The following is a 15,649-nucleotide window of genomic DNA, read 5'->3' on the forward strand; positions in this document are numbered from 1 at the left end:
AAGCTGGCATGGACAAAATGAATTTAACTGCTTTGGATTTTTTTTGGTGAGGGAACAGAGTAGATGATAGGCTTTCAATGTCGTTTTGTATGAATTTCCAGAATGTGTCTGATTAAAGTGCCATGAAACAGGTGTAGTAAAGTTGAAACATGGTAAAAAAGAGACATTGACAACATGGATATGAAGTTAATTTCATAACGCATAGAAGAGCATCATAATGAATGGTTGTCCTTTGGACTGGAGGAAAGTGTAACATTCCTCAAGGATCAATGCTGGGGCTATTGCTTTTTCTTCTGATCAATATTAATGACTTAGCCAGAATTTGTGCTACACAACTTTATTGTGTATAAATAGGATATAAAGAGAATAGGCAAATACATGGCAGATAAAGATTAGTGAAGAGAAAGGTGAGGTGATGCATTTTTCTGAAAAGTTGAGGAGAGGTAATGAGGGACGCTACATCAAAGGAAGTGCAGGAGGGGAGGAGTCTGGCGGGTTATGGATGCACACATTTCGTCAGAGGCAGGGTGTGTTGAGAAAGTGGTTAGGATGAACGTGCTTCTAGGCTTTTCCAAAGGAGGCAAAGTAAAAAGGCAGAGGCGTCATGCTAATTTTTTTCCAAATAATAGTCTAACCTCAACTGGACAATTGTGTCCAATTTTGGTTGAATTATCTTCTTCACGTAGCTTGTCTACTTAGTTGAAGAAGATTTATTTTTTTAAGAAGCTGCCCTGATTACAATGGAAATTCAGTTCTTTGGGGACTGCATTGTCAGGCTTAGAAGTTGAACATAGAATGATGGATTTTTGTGGAGCAATCGAAGGTTCTTTGAAATACACTATATTTCTATAGAAACTTTCTTAACTTTTGGATGAGTCCCCCAGACACTTTGGAACCAATAAAGTGTTGTAGGTCTCAACAATCTGATCATGGCCATTATTATGGGAGCTGTTTACTGAGATGCATTTTAACAGAAGAATGAGAGGTGCATGATAGAAACATAAGAACTTGAGGAACCTTGGCAGGATAGATTTGGAGAGGATGTTTCCTCGTGAGAGTTTCTAGAACTAGGTAAGACCATTCCCCTATTTAAGAAAGTTGTGATGATTATTTTCACTCAATGGGTGTTCTCAAAATCTGATGGAAAAGAATTGTTGAGTATTTTTTGGATAGTAGTAGATAGTTATTAGTGAAGCATGGATTTGAAAGTGCCCACAAAAAGTTGGGGATGCAGGGTTGAGATTTCAATTGCCACTCCTTTAAGATAATACCACAGGATTGTTACTGCTTTATTATCTTGAAATGATAGCTGGAGAGCAAATCCATGCTGCCCAATTTACACCCCATTAACCTACACCCCCCCCCCCCAGTACATTTTGAGCGATGGGATGAAACCTCAGAGAAAACCCACACAGATATGGGGAGAACATACAAACTCCTTACAGGCAGTGTGGGATTTGAACCCAGGTTTAGTCCTGATTGCTGGAGCTGTGAAGGCATTGCACTAACCACTACACCAATCACACCATCCTCATGTTGCTTAATAGTTTACAGAAGGCCACTGGGTTCAAGTAATGAGAGAGACTAAATTGACAGTTCTTGGACTGTACTCTTTGGAGTTCAGAACAATGAGGTGAGACTTCATAGAAGCATTTTGAATGTTGAAAGGCCTTGACAGAGTAGATGGAGCAAAGTTGTTTCCCATGGAAGGGGAATCAAGGACAAGACGATGCAACTTCAGGATTGAAGGACACTCATTTGAAATGGAGATGTGGAGGAAGAATTTATTTAGCCAAAGAGTGGTGAACCTCTGAAATTTGATGCTATGTACGGCTGAGGAGGTCAAGTCATTGGGTCTATTTAAGGCAAAGGTTGATAGATATCTGAATAGTCAGGGTATGAAAGATTATGGAGAGAAGGCAGGGGAGTGGGGTTGAGTGGGAGAATGGATCAGCTCATGATGATAGAGCAGACTTGACGGACTAAGTGGCGTACTTCTGCTCCTGTTTCTTATTGTCTTATGAATTTTTTTGTCTCCAAATTTAGATTGTGAAAATGCCAAAGTCTCCATGCCAAGAACCTTTCCTTGTAAAATTTATAAAAGCAAAGGAGAAAGATAGTGAATATTTCACAAAAGCTTTTAAGGTTGGTGAAATAAAGTTGAAGTTTTCACTATTAACTGTCTTAAATTCAGACAAACTTGAGAAGTATTTTCTTGCTTTTCAGGCTGTTAAAGAATTTCAATCTGAGGAATTTCTGCAGATTGTCCATGAAGATGAAATATTTAGTTTAAAAGTAAACGACAGTTCACTTTATATATGTGACCCGTTTGAGGGAGCTGCTTATGGTCATCTACAAAAGGTGCTTATTTTTATGTTTTACTATTGCAGAATGGGATTTTATTTTGATGTTTTTGTTTCATTTTCTGCAAAAGCATAAACTAAATGAAATAACTCACTGCTACAGTTTTATATGGTGTATTGTACCTAGATACACTAAGGAAAGTGGAAATAATTAAATTCCCATAATTCCATTAGTGCGTACTTTCAACTTCACTTTTGAATAACCTAACATCAATGAATTCAAAGGGAAAGTTGGAATTGTTCTCCATCAATTTAAAATTGCAATGGAGATATTCTGTCCTTCAAAATTATCACCTTGCAGTCTTTGTCTCTACCTACTCCCCACTCTCCTCCCCCCCCCCCCCCCCCCCACTCTGCTGCACATATCACTTCCAGCCCCTGTTTCATCCAACTTTGCCATTTCTCTATGTACTTTCCTCTACATTCTTAGCCCTGGAACTGTTTACTAAAACCTCCACAGTTGCTGTTTGACTGACAATTCCACCAATGGTTTATTTCTTCGCTCAAAGGGGACTCTCAAAAACCATCTGTGGGCCACCCAAGTTTGGCATAGTTCAACTGGTTCATAAGGACAAGACAAGAATTGCTCAGAGATGGACAGAATGCAGTCCAATCAGAGTATCTGATAAACTCATTAAAGTGTTAACTCATCATCAATTGTTTACTACCAGGGCATATTACAACCAATATTCAATTACTCCATTATAAATAAATTCCAAGATATAAATCTTGAATATGCTGGTGCATTTTCATGTTTTTTTTGTATTTTTAGAAAAATAATTATGTTCATTATAATGGTTTGTACACATCTTTGCATTAAGACACATTTTATGTTACAGTCCCGGTTTTGCCAGAAGACGAAGGCTTGCTCCATGTTGTCTTGCCTACTATCAAAGGATGTCAAGGTGTCATGGAGTCAAAGCATGAGAACAATGTTTGCTAGAGATTCTAAGACCTCACTAGATACTGTCTGGATATGAGAATGTGGATTTCAAGATTTAAATGTGAAAATGTTGGTACTTTTTGGAAATATCAGCATACCAGAAAAATCTACGCCAAGATACGAACCAGTATACTGTATTTGATCTTGGCATAGTACAAACTAGTGTTTGCTAAGTGCTAAACAGGAAAAAATTTTGTTTTTCGCTCTCATCTCAAGTTGGTCACAGACATTCATTTTATGAGCCCACAGACTCTCACAGCTATTTTGACTATACTTTGCCTCTGTACAGGTTCTATTTTCCCAGTTCTTCTGTCTCTGACATTTACTCCAGTGATGAGATTTTCCACAAAGCTTTCCCTGTAATGTTTTCCGTCTCTCCTTTTATACAGCAAACAAAACCTTTGACTATTTCCTGCACTTATTCTCTTTCTCCTTCTCTTTATTGATAGAGCAAAAACAGAGTTCCCCTATTTATCATCTTCTACCCCAACAGATCATTCTTTGCAATTTCTTCCAACTCCAATAAGATTCTATCAACAGAGTTTGTGAATTCTTTAATGGTAGTGAAATTATATGTACCTATTGGATATCTTCAGAAGGGAAAGGGGGAGAATTTGTAGTATAGTATATTTACTTTTTAAAAATCTTTTTCAAGTCGCCATATGTTATAATTGATTAAGTGTTTACTACCTTTTTTCTGTTTAACTATTATAATAGTTTTATTTTTCTTGTATAACTTTTTTCTGTATATTCCTTTTTATATATTATCTTTGATGAATGGCTTCTACGTATGTACTATTTTTGTAAATTCCAATAAAAATATTGAAAAAGAAAGATTCCACCAATAGAAATATGTTTTTCAGGGAACACTTCCTTTGTGACTCAGATCTGGTTGTATCAACCAGCCTTTGTGTTGCAGTGGTTTCCCATGAAACTGGAGAGTGCATCAAGGGTGAAGGGGTTCAACCCAAAAAGTTGACAATTCTCCCCCTGCCAGAGATGTTGCCCGATCCACTGGGTTCTTCCAACTTTTTTATTTTTTGCTCTAGATTCCAGATTCTGTGTCTCTTGTGTCTCTCTCGTTAACAGACATCATCTAATATTTTTTAGCTACTCAAATACAATCAATTATTTTGCAGCTAAAGATCTATGCAACATAAAGCATAATTGGATGAAGTATCTCATTATGGAGGTTTAGAAGTTTAAGTTATCTCTTTCCTGTGCTATGCTATAATGGGATTGAGGACTGTACAAAATAAGAAATTAAATCTCTTCAATTTTGCATTGAGTTTAATGTCTGGAAAATTTTTTTAAGGGTAATACCCAATATTTGGTTATTAAACAGCCATCATACAAACCTCAATATGTTTTAATGTTGAAAGCGAAGATGGACGAACACAGATAGGTCCAAGTTCTGAGAATGTTGCAAGGGTTCCTCAGTAAATGCAATAGGAAGCTACCAATAAGATCTAGAGGTACAGCAAGAGCAACTCTTCCAATATCATAGGATATGGTGCTGCAGTGATTTATTACTGGACTCGTTGACAGGGAGGTGAATGTGTTTTTAAATTCAGGACATTGAATGCAGGAGTTGAGGACAAGATATTAGTGAGACCACACTTGGAATATTGTGTGCAGTATGGTCACCCAACTATAGGAAAGATGTCATTAAGCTGGAAACGGTGCTGGAAAAATTCACAAGGATGTTGCCAGAATTGGAAGACTTGAGTCATAAGGATAGCTTGGGACCTACAATACCGATATATGATTTACACCTCTGTTGTGAGTGTCTTCCCTGATGAAGGAAGTTGAGTGACTTTATGAGAGGCTTAGATAAATAGTCATAGTTTTTCTAGTGTAGGGAAGCCATGAACAAGAGGGCATAGGTTTAAGGTGAGGGAAAGATTTAAAAGGGATATCTAACATGCCATAGAGTGGTATTATGAGTGTGATGGGAGATGAGGATCTCAGTACAATTGTTGTTAATAAAGGAGTAGCATTGAGTAAACTAGCAGGTCTAAAGGTGGGAAAACCCCCTGTTCCAATTGAAGGTGTCCCAAGTTACTGAAAGAAATGGCAATATTTATAGGAGAGGAGCTTGAGATAATTTACCAAAATTCTCTGTACTCTGGGCAAGTGGTTTGGAATATGGCAAACATCATTTCATTGTTTAAAAAGGACGTAGGCAGTAACTTAACGTCTGTAGTCAAGAAAATGTTTGAAGCTATAATGATACACTTAAGTTGAGCAGAGAAACAAATTACATGGAGGATGCAGAGAGGTCAATAGGTTAAGTGATCTGTCTGCATGACTGAAATTTCTTTTTTTTTTGCACTAACTGCAACTCTGAATATTTATCTACCGTTTTGTATTAGCTCTTTTTATGCCAATATCATTTTGGTAATTTATACTATTGTTGCTGGTTGGTGAATCTTGCATAATCTGGACATTGGTATGTGCATGCGTGAGCGGAAACAATAAACACTCATATCAAATGAAATCATCGCTCTACCTCGTCTGTGTTACATCTGATTCTATACCTACAAGTATGTGGCTAATTCTTAACTTATCTGTGAAATGGTTTTGGAAACTACTTTCTTTAGTTAGATTGGTTATTAAAAATTGATGTTGCCAACTAAATGCATCCGGTGAATGTTTTTTGATTTTAAAAAAAGTTTAACAATGGTGTAGGAGAGAATACGGGGAGTTTTCTAACTAGAAACCTTGGATGAACCAGAAGACTTTCAACCTGCTGAGGGTGAGATCATGGGTGTTTAAAGGTGATCCAGATATCTACAAGAAGTCGAGGTACAAACTGTGGAAGGCTATATGAGCAACAAAGAAGCAATTCCAGAGGAAGCTAGAGATAGACACAGATACTTGCCAACTAAGGCAAAGATTCCAGACCATTATATCCTACAAAGCGAGGGCAAACACCATAGATAGTTGTAATGTTTAACAATCCAACTGTCTTAAATTTTTGATTTCTTGTCATTTTGTGCAGCTTGGTTGTAGGATTGTTGGTCCACAAGTGGTTATATTTTGTCTTCAGCAACAGCGGAATGTACCTGAAGCCATTCATCCTGTCTACAGTATGGTCATGGCTGATGTGGTGATTTCTTGCACCAGCTTGGAGAAGAAAATCAGAGTAAGTAATAGTGGGACCAACTAAAGGTTAGTAAAGACTATTGAATTTTCTTTTTTTTAAATTTTATTTATGATTTTCCAGACGAACAGTTTTCAAAATTATTGATGTCCGTGTTTATAAATCAACACTGACTACAGCTTATCCATATCAATTCTATACAGGTTTCTCTGCTGGGTTCAAGTTCTCTCTCTTCCCCCTCCCCCCCCCCCCCCGGCTCTTTTTAAACATAACACTTAACTAACCAAAAGCACACAGGACACTAAAGACACTCACAACAGAGGTATAAATCATATATTAGGGTATTGTAGGTTTGTCACGGCATGGTGGCCCAGGCTCAGGATGATTTCTTTTCTTGACTTTACCTGGTTTGAATGAGACAGGCTCCCCACCCCTCCCACGTTTGAGGAGTAAACGGGGAAGGCAGGGCAGCAAGGTCCAATGGTACTCCTTACAACTGTGCTCCTATAAAATTTAAGTATGGTTGCCAGATTTTTTGGAAAGTATACCTTTCCCTTAAGTTATAAATGATCTCTCCAGGGGAACATATCCTTGCTCCAGCATACAATAATCAGACAAGAGTCGGACTTCCAGGTATCCGCTGTGCACTTCCTGGCTACCACTAATGTGATCATTACAAATTGAATTTGAAATTTGAACAGCTTCATTTTAAGTCTTATGTCCATTATGTTACCCAACAGGAACAATTCTGGATCCTCAGCGAATTCCTTACTTATAATTTTTCCCTAGACTTTGCCCAGTTCCACCCAAAAGTGTCTCTCCTTGGCAAATGTCCAAGTCACGTGCACAAAAGTTCCTGTCTCAGTGCCACATCTGAAACATTGATCTGATAGTTCTGGTTTAGATCTGTTCATCTTTTGTGGTGTCAGGTACAGCTAGTGCAGAAAATTGTATTGCACCAACCTGTATCGTGCACTGTGTTGGACCAGCACCGCTCATCGATCGCTATTCCTAAGTCCGACTCCCAAATCTGTCTTGATTTGTGAAGGCCTCATTTGGGTCCTTCCGCTTGGAGCAAGAAACACATTGCTGAAATGAATTTCCGTGGGCTCCCCCTTTGAGTTATGGTCTCTATATCACTGCACTGTGGTAGGGCCATGGTTGGACCTAATTTGTCCTGCAGAAAAGATCTTACCTGAAGATAGCAATGAAATTTACTTATTTGATAATTGTACTTGTGCCTAAGTTGTTCGAATGGCATTAGTTGCCCCTGCTCGTAACAGTCCTCTTTACACCCAACACCATTTTGACTCCAGGTGTCCAGGATCTTGTTACCTACTATCAATGATATTAATCTATTCGGAGTCAGGTGTTTTTGGGGACAGCCCCACTTTAATTCCTAAATATTGGTTAATGTTATTCCAAATGCAGATAATTTGTTTTAGCATGGGCTGTCTTTTCCCAGGTAACAATTTACTGTCCCATTTGTAGATAAATTCCTCTTCCACTTCTCGCCCACCAGTGCAGACCAATTTGTGTATAGGACGGTACTTCCCCTCTTTCAAAGAGTGAGGAAATGTATCTCGACTGGACTTCCCAATAGTTTTTTTTTGTAGTCTGGTTTCATAGTCTACCAACACTGTACTCCCAGGTCAATTTTTCCATAGAGAGGCCAGCTACTTTTCCGTACCATAAAAATGCTCTCAAACGAGACAGCAAGTTTCCCCTGGGAAACACCATGGGCAGTGTCTGGAAGAGATACTGAAGTCTTTTTTTATTTTTCACACTATGAACCATATTAACCAAATTACACACAAACAGTTCCCTCTTGAATATACACAGTGTCATTTTCTCCCCTTTTCCCCCCCCCCCTCCCTCCTTCCCACCCCACTCCCTGTGCACTAAACATTCAACATATACAATACAATAAACCCATTAAACAATGTCATCACACAATGAAAATAAACAAGAAAATTGTGTCATCTACTTTTACACACTGGGTCAGTTCATTTGGTCTTCTTCTCATTCTATCATTTTAGGGGGTGGAGGTCCACGGTAGGTCCTCTCTGTTGTGTTCCATGTACGGTTCCCAAATTTGTTTGAATACTGTGACTTTATTTTTTAATGATATGTTATTTTTTCCAATGGAATACATTTATTCATTTCTATCTACCATTGCTGTACTCTCAGGCTCTCTTCTGATTTCCAGGTTGACATTATACATTTTTCTGCTACGGCTAAGGCTATCATAATAAATCTTTTTTGTGCTTCATGCAGTTTGAGGTCTAATTCTTTAGTTCTTATATTACTTAGAAGAAAGATCTCTGGATTTTTTGGTATGTTGCTTTTTGTGATTTTTATTTAATACCTGATTTGGATCTTCCCAAAACTTTTCCACTTTCTCACATGCCCAAATTGCATGTACTATTGTTCCTGTTTCCTTCTTTCATCGAAAACATCTATCTGATACTGTTGGGTCCCATTTATTTAACTTTTGGGGTGTGATATATAGCCTGTGTAACCAATCATATTATATCATGCGTAACCTCGTATTTATTGTATTTCTCATAGTTCCGGAGCATAGCTTTTCCCATATTTCATTTTATTATCTTTATGTTTAGATCTTGTTCCCACTTTTGTTTCGGTTTACAGCTTATTTCATCATTCTCTTTCTCTTGCAGCTTGATGTACATGTTTGTTATAAATCTTTTAATTATCATTGTGTCTGTAATCACATATTCAAAGCTGCTTCCTTCTGGTAACCTCAGCCTGCTTCCCAATTTGTCCTTTAAGTAGATCTTCAGTTGGTGGTATGCAAACATTGTACTGTGAGTTATACCATATTTGTACTTAATTTGTTCAAAAGATAATAAATTATTTCCTAAAAAACCATTTCTATTCTTTTGATCCATTTTCTCTCCCATTCTCTAAAGGAAAGGTTATCTATTGTGAAAGGGATTAGTTGATTTTGCATCAATAATAATTTTGGTAGTTGATAATTTGTTTTTTTCTTTTCTACGTGAATCTTCTTCCAAATGTTGAGCAGATGGTGCAGTACTGGTGAACTTCTATGTTGCACCAGTTTTTCCATCCCACTTATAAAGTATATGTTCTGGTACCTTCTCCCCTGGTCCAATCTGGTTTTTCCCTTGTTTGATAAAAATCTGATATATATCTTAATTGTGCTGCTCTATAATAATTCTTAAAGTTTGGTAGCTGTAAGCCCCCTTGTTTGTACCAGTCTGTTAATTTATCTAGCGCTATCCTCGGTTTCCCCCTTTCCATAAGAATTTCCTTATTACTTTCTTTAGCTCCTTGAAGAATTTCTCTGTTAGGTGAATTGGTAACAATTGAAATAGGTATTGTATCCTTGGGAAGATATTCATTTTAATCCAATTTACCCTTCTCATCAGTGTTAGTGGTAAATCTTTCCAATGTTCTAAGTCATCTTGTAATTTCTTCATTAATGGCTGATAATTTAATTTGTATAGATGGCTTAGATTATTATCTAGTCTAATACCTAAGTATTGGATTACTTGTGTTTGCCATTTAAATAGTGATTCTTTCTTAAACTTTGTGAAGTCCGCATTATTCATTGGCATCGCTTCACTTTTATTTGCGTTGATCTTGTACCCCGATATTTCTCCATATTCCTTCAATTTCTTATGTAATTCTTTTATTGATGATTCTGGTTCTGTTAAGTATACTATGATGTCATCTGCAAATAAACTGATTTTATATTCCTTCTCTTTTATTTTTATCCCTTTTATTTTATTTTCTGTTCTTATCAGTTTTGTCCGACCTCCCTACAAATTCTGATTTATATAAACCTTCATAGTATTTCCGGAAGGTGTCATTAATTTCCTTTGGCTTTTAGCAGATCCTAATTTGTACCACATTAATTGTCCTTGAGGCCTGCTCTGTCCTCAACTGCCAAGCAAGGATTTTGTGGGCTCTCTCACCCAATTCATAATATTTTTGCTTTGACCGCAATATGGCCTTTTTCAGCTTCTTATTTGTTATACCCCTGGATTGATCTTCTTAGGCTGATTTTTTTTTCCCCCCCCCCCCCACCCCCCGCCCTCCCCCCCCCAGATGGGCAGTTTCTTGTTCCAATTTATCCACCTCCTTTTCTTATTCTTTCCTTATTGTTTTAGTATAGCCAATTATTTGACCCCCTCATAAATGATTTGAGGGTGTCCCATAAGAGGAATTTATCTCAAGTTGAGGTACAATTGGCCTCGCAGAACTTATCTATCTGTGTTCTTATGAAACTACAAAACTCCAGCTCCTTTAACAACAATTAAGACACCATCTGTATACTGTATCTTGCTTGTGTGGCATTTCCACTGTTATTATCAAGGGTGAATGATCTGAGAGAAGTCTTGCTGCATACTTAGCTTCCATGATCCTACACCCACATGGGCTTAAGCCAAGGAAAATAATCTATTCTAGAGTAGGAGTCCTGTTTCCTTGAGTAGAAGGAATAGTCCCTCTCCTTCGGATGCTACCACCTCCATATATCTATCAAATTCAGCTCTCTCATTCCGTCAATGGTGGCTCTTTCCGCCTTTGTTTTCACTATTTTCTTTGTTGACTTGTCTAAGACAGTACCCAGACAGAAATTAAAACCTCCCCCAACTAGGATGTTCTTTCTCTCTGCCAATCTCAGAAAAATATCTTGCATAAATTTTTCATCATCGAAGTTGGGGGCATATACATAACTAAAGTCCAGGATTCCGAATAATTCCAACAGTGCACCAGTACAAATATACCTGCTTTATCTGCAGTCACAACCTGCACTCTCACTGGAACACTTTTCCCTCTCAGAATTGCCACCCCTCCCCCCCCCTTGCCTTCAAACAAAATGAGGAAGCTCTTACCTGGCCCACCTATCCTCTTTTTAACTCATTCCGTTAGGTGGGTTTCTTGAAGGAACGGCAGGTCTGCCCTCATTTTCTTAATGTGTGCCAAGGCCATTTTTCTCTTGATTTGCATTTAAACCATTGACATTAAAACTAACACACTTTTTGCTTTTAGCCGTTGCTCCGAGGATTGTCAGAACTATACTCTTTCTGTACCTGACTGTTGAATTTTCTAACATGTTCAAATTAATAAGGCATTTGTATTTCTACAAACTGAGAGCAGACCCTTGGGTTGCAGGTGACCCCTGGCTGTACCAACCATCACAAGCCTAATTAGACTCCTACTATTTTATTCCCCCCCTCCCCACATTCCCACCAATTTATTACAGATTCTACCCCTCACCTACACATTGTAGGTGATTTACAATGGGCAATTAACCACTGTGCAAACTCTAAACAGGCATTACTAGAAGTCAGGATTGAACTAGATTGCTAGAGCTTGGAGACTGTAGCTCTACCACTAAGGCCCCAGAGGCATACCTGCACCTTTAACAAATGGCAATAATTACTATCCCATGTCGAAGAAAGGTGAGTCCATAGTAGTAGCTAAAACGTAATAAGTTGAACCGATAGCATATTTGATTCATTCTGTAATGAAGTGAAATTGTTTAAAGTGCTGTATGAGATGGTAGTAAAATGGATTGTTTTATTCTGGAAGCTATTGAGCTTTTGGTAGGACTACAATCATTGATCCAAATATTTGATCTCCCATTTGACTTGTGTACTGAAGACAGTGGAAAGGCTTTGGAGACTTGGGTGGTAATTTATTCAGGTGTGACTGGATCAGTAAAATTTCTTATCAGCATCAACTCCTGCAGAATGTTGTTGGTGGAGGATTCAGTGATGATAATGCTATTTGTATACCCTTGTAGAAATGGTCCTTACCTGACACTCTGTTGTAAATCAGCCCAGACTTGATAATGTCCAGGTCTTTCAGTAGGTGCCACAGTCCAGTTCATTATCTGTGTGGACAACAGAACACTTCCAAGCATCCCATTTCTGAGTGCAATGGTTAGCTTCAGGACATTTCCCTTAATGTAGATATAATTTGAATTGTTTTGTTTTGTTAATGCTCAAGGTATTGAATAGATTTTTTTTCCGGATCTCGATCATCTCTATTTTGTTTCAGCTCCTTGAGTTAAATGCAGCTTTTCTCTGTAATAATTTAAGAATAATGTGTTGAAATACATCTAACCAACAATGTGGAAAAATTCCAGTTTTCTAGATGGTTGTTGAAAAGTTTGGCCAGAGAGCTGTACCAGTTTTAGACATATTTTAGACATTGCTCTAATCAAGCAGATCTTATTCCTGTTCTATATTCAGTTTGTTCAGCTGTTTCTGAGTATCACATGGAGTGAATTGGGTTTTGTTATGATGGGGACTTCTGGCAGTTCTGATTCCAAAAGTTTCCTTTGGACTTGTTTGCTGCACTCTTCCTGATTTGAAATCTTGTCATGTTCATCAATGTTCCAACTTTTAGCTATTGTATTGTCCACCACCATTTATAGCTGTATCTTAACTACCAATACTGCCATCTTCAGGGATCCTTGGACTTGTACACTGTGATTTGTCTATACCTTCTGCCCTGTCATTCAATGATGAGATGGTCCATTCTTCCACACAGTCCCACTCTCTGGCCTTCTCCCCACAACCTTTATGCTCTGGCTATTGAATAACCTATCAATCTCTGCCATAAATACACCCAATGACTTGGCCTACACATCTGTCTGTGGCAACTAATTCCACAGGTTCACCACCCTCTGGCTAAAGAAATTTCTATGCATCTCTGTTCTAAATGGAAACTCTTCAATCCTCTCTTATCCTAGACTCTCCAACTATGGAAAACAGCCTTTCTACATCTATTCTGTCCATGCCTTTCAATCATCAAAATCTTTCAATGAGATTCCCCATTATTTTCCTAAATTCCAACGAGTACAGGTCAAGAGCTGTCAAATGTTCCTCATATGATGAGCAGCAGTTAACATCACACTGTTAAAGTGCCAGCAATCGGATTTGGGTTAGAATCCCATATTGTCTTAAAAAGTTTGACCATTCTCCCTGTGTCTGCATGGGTTTCCTCCCACTGTTCAAAATGTACATCTTTTTCAACCATCTTTGTTGGACATAGCTTTCAAGGAATGGCATAGAATAAGTATTCAAAGTTTTAATGATTTCTTTTATTCAATATAATTTTGCCTATTTCAAACAATTACCAATTAAATTTAATCTTTTCAATAAACACTTTTAGATATATACAAATTAGACATTTTATTCAGTCTAAGGTTTTGAATTTTCCACGAATTTACAGCACTAATATTTTTGATCTGTTTTTTTATTTTACGGTTTTCTTTTCATGGTGGATTAACATCATGTATTTATAATAATTTATTGGATTTAAATTCAGTTCCCATGGCTGGGATCAAGAGCGATTGGGAACAAGATTTGAACTTAACATTTTCAGATGAAGATTGGTACTCTACTCTCAGTTTGATTAATGATTCCTCATTCTGTACAAGACATTGCATATTACAATTTAAGGTAGTGCACAGACTCATTTGTCCAAACTTAAATGATCTTATTTTTATGAAGATATTGATCCATTATGTGAGAAATGTAAAATTTTTGAAGCTTCACTGATCCATATATTTTGGGAATGCCCAAATTTAGTGAGATTCTGGAAAGACATTTTCCAAACTTTATCAACAATTCTTAAGATTAATTTGAATCCTTGCCCATTAATTGGTTTGTTTGTTTTTCTCGTGATTCAGATAAACTTGTATTGGCATCTCAGGAAAAAGTTTTTGCTTTTACCATATTGATCGCCAGATGATCAATTTTATTGAAATGGAAAGATGATTCATCCCCTACTCATACACAGTGATTCTATAATGTAATGTCCTATTTAAGTTTAGAAAAAATTAGATATAATATTAAAGATAGAAAATTTCAATTTATGAAATTGAGGGGTCCATTCTTAGAATTTTTTTATAATTGAAAGAATTAACAATTATTGTATGTTCTGGTGGTTCATTCCCTGTTCTCTGGAGATTGTCTGTGGTTCCACATTATTAATTAAAAAAAAATTAATTTATACGGTAACCTTGATTAGAGGGAGGAGATTTTTTTTAAAATCTACTAAGGTTGTAGGTCAGTTGGGTGTAATTGGGCGGCAAGGCCTTGTGAGCCAAAAGGGCCTGTTACCATGCTTTGTCTTTTTTTAAAAAAAAAACCCTTTCATACCCAGATTCATCTTTGTGAACCTCCTCTGAATCCTCTCCAACATCTACACATCCTTTCTTAAATGAGGAGTCTAAAACTGCTCACAGTGCTCCCAAGTAACACCTTATCAGTGCCTTTTAAAGCCTCAACATCATATCTCTGCTCTTTCTATTCCTCTTAAAATGAATGCCAGCATTGCATTTGCCTTCTTCACCACTGACTCAACACCACGGTATCCTGCATGAGGACTCCTAGGTACCTTGGCATCTGGGAATTTTCAGTTTTCTCCCCACTTAGAAATCATCTGCCTGTTTTTTCTTCTACCAATGTGCATGACTGTGCACTTTCCAACATTGTATCTAATTTGCCACTTCTTTGCCCATTCTCCGAATCTGTCTTCAGTCCTTCTGGAGTTTACCTGTTTCCTCAACACTACTTGCTCCTCCACCTATCAGCTCATGATTAAATGATGGGGCAGATTTGATGTGCTGTATAGCCTATTATTGCTCCTATGCCTTATAGGCTTATGGTCTTTTCATTATCCATGCTTCCGCAATCTCTGCAAATACTTCTCTCAGAACCTGAGGATGCAATCCATTTGGTCTGGGAGACTGGTCGACCATTGGATCATTCATCTTTCTGAGCACCTCTCACTTGAAATATTAACTGCACTCACTTTCCTTCCCTGATGCCCTTGGACATCCAGCACACTGCTAGTATCTTCCATGGTAAAGACTGATGTAATTTACTCAATTATTTCTTTATGTTGACATGAATATACATTAATTATGAAATGCAATCAATCAGCATTGATAACAGTAACAGTGTAGTGGGCTTCACTGACCTGCAAGTGAACCACAGTGGTCATAGAGGTGCAGGCTGGCACTTGCTGACATCACAATGGTCCGGGTGGGGGGTTGGGGGGGGGGGGGGAAACACTACATAGGATCATGGGGTATGTGGTGCTAAGGTCTCAGAAAGTTCCAGTAAAATCATTTGGTTGGTTCAGCTTGCTTGCAGCTTCTGTGGTTTTTCTTTTGTTTGCTGCAGAGCATACCAACTACAACAGTTTGAACACATTTTGTACCTTGAA

The 15,649-nt window shown here is 37.7% G+C and overlaps 1 protein-coding gene and 1 long non-coding RNA gene across 8 annotated transcripts in view; one reads left to right on the forward strand and one right to left on the reverse strand.

Moving 5' to 3' along the window:
- The window catches only part of topbp1 (DNA topoisomerase II binding protein 1), a 130,339-nt gene that overhangs the window by 1,945 nt on the left and 112,745 nt on the right, over positions 1-15,649 (forward strand). For 3 of the 5 annotated variants that reach the window (XM_069909114.1, XM_069909105.1, XM_069909095.1), the window contains exons 2-4: positions 2,047-2,145; positions 2,227-2,361; positions 6,311-6,454. In XM_069909114.1, the coding sequence (XP_069765215.1) occupies positions 2,056-2,145; positions 2,227-2,361; positions 6,311-6,454 (369 nt within the window). In that variant the 5' untranslated portion in view covers positions 2,047-2,055. The other 2 variants (XM_069909131.1, XM_069909123.1) reach the window with 2 other exon arrangements.
- LOC138748624 (uncharacterized) lies at positions 6,248-15,471 on the reverse strand. Of its 3 annotated transcripts, none has more exons than XR_011348194.1 (3): positions 15,401-15,471; positions 12,223-12,492; positions 6,248-6,435 (listed from the first exon to the last, which is right to left on the reverse strand). It is a non-coding gene; the product is annotated as an uncharacterized lncRNA (long non-coding RNA). The 3 variants fall into 3 exon arrangements; XR_011348193.1 differs by lacking the exon at positions 15,401-15,471 and adding an exon at positions 15,233-15,391; XR_011348192.1 differs by lacking the exon at positions 15,401-15,471 and having other exon boundaries at positions 12,223-15,214.

The sequence above is a fragment of the Narcine bancroftii genome, chromosome 1, assembly GCF_036971445.1.
Source record: "Narcine bancroftii isolate sNarBan1 chromosome 1, sNarBan1.hap1, whole genome shotgun sequence".
Lineage (NCBI taxonomy): Eukaryota > Metazoa > Chordata > Chondrichthyes > Torpediniformes > Narcinidae > Narcine > Narcine bancroftii.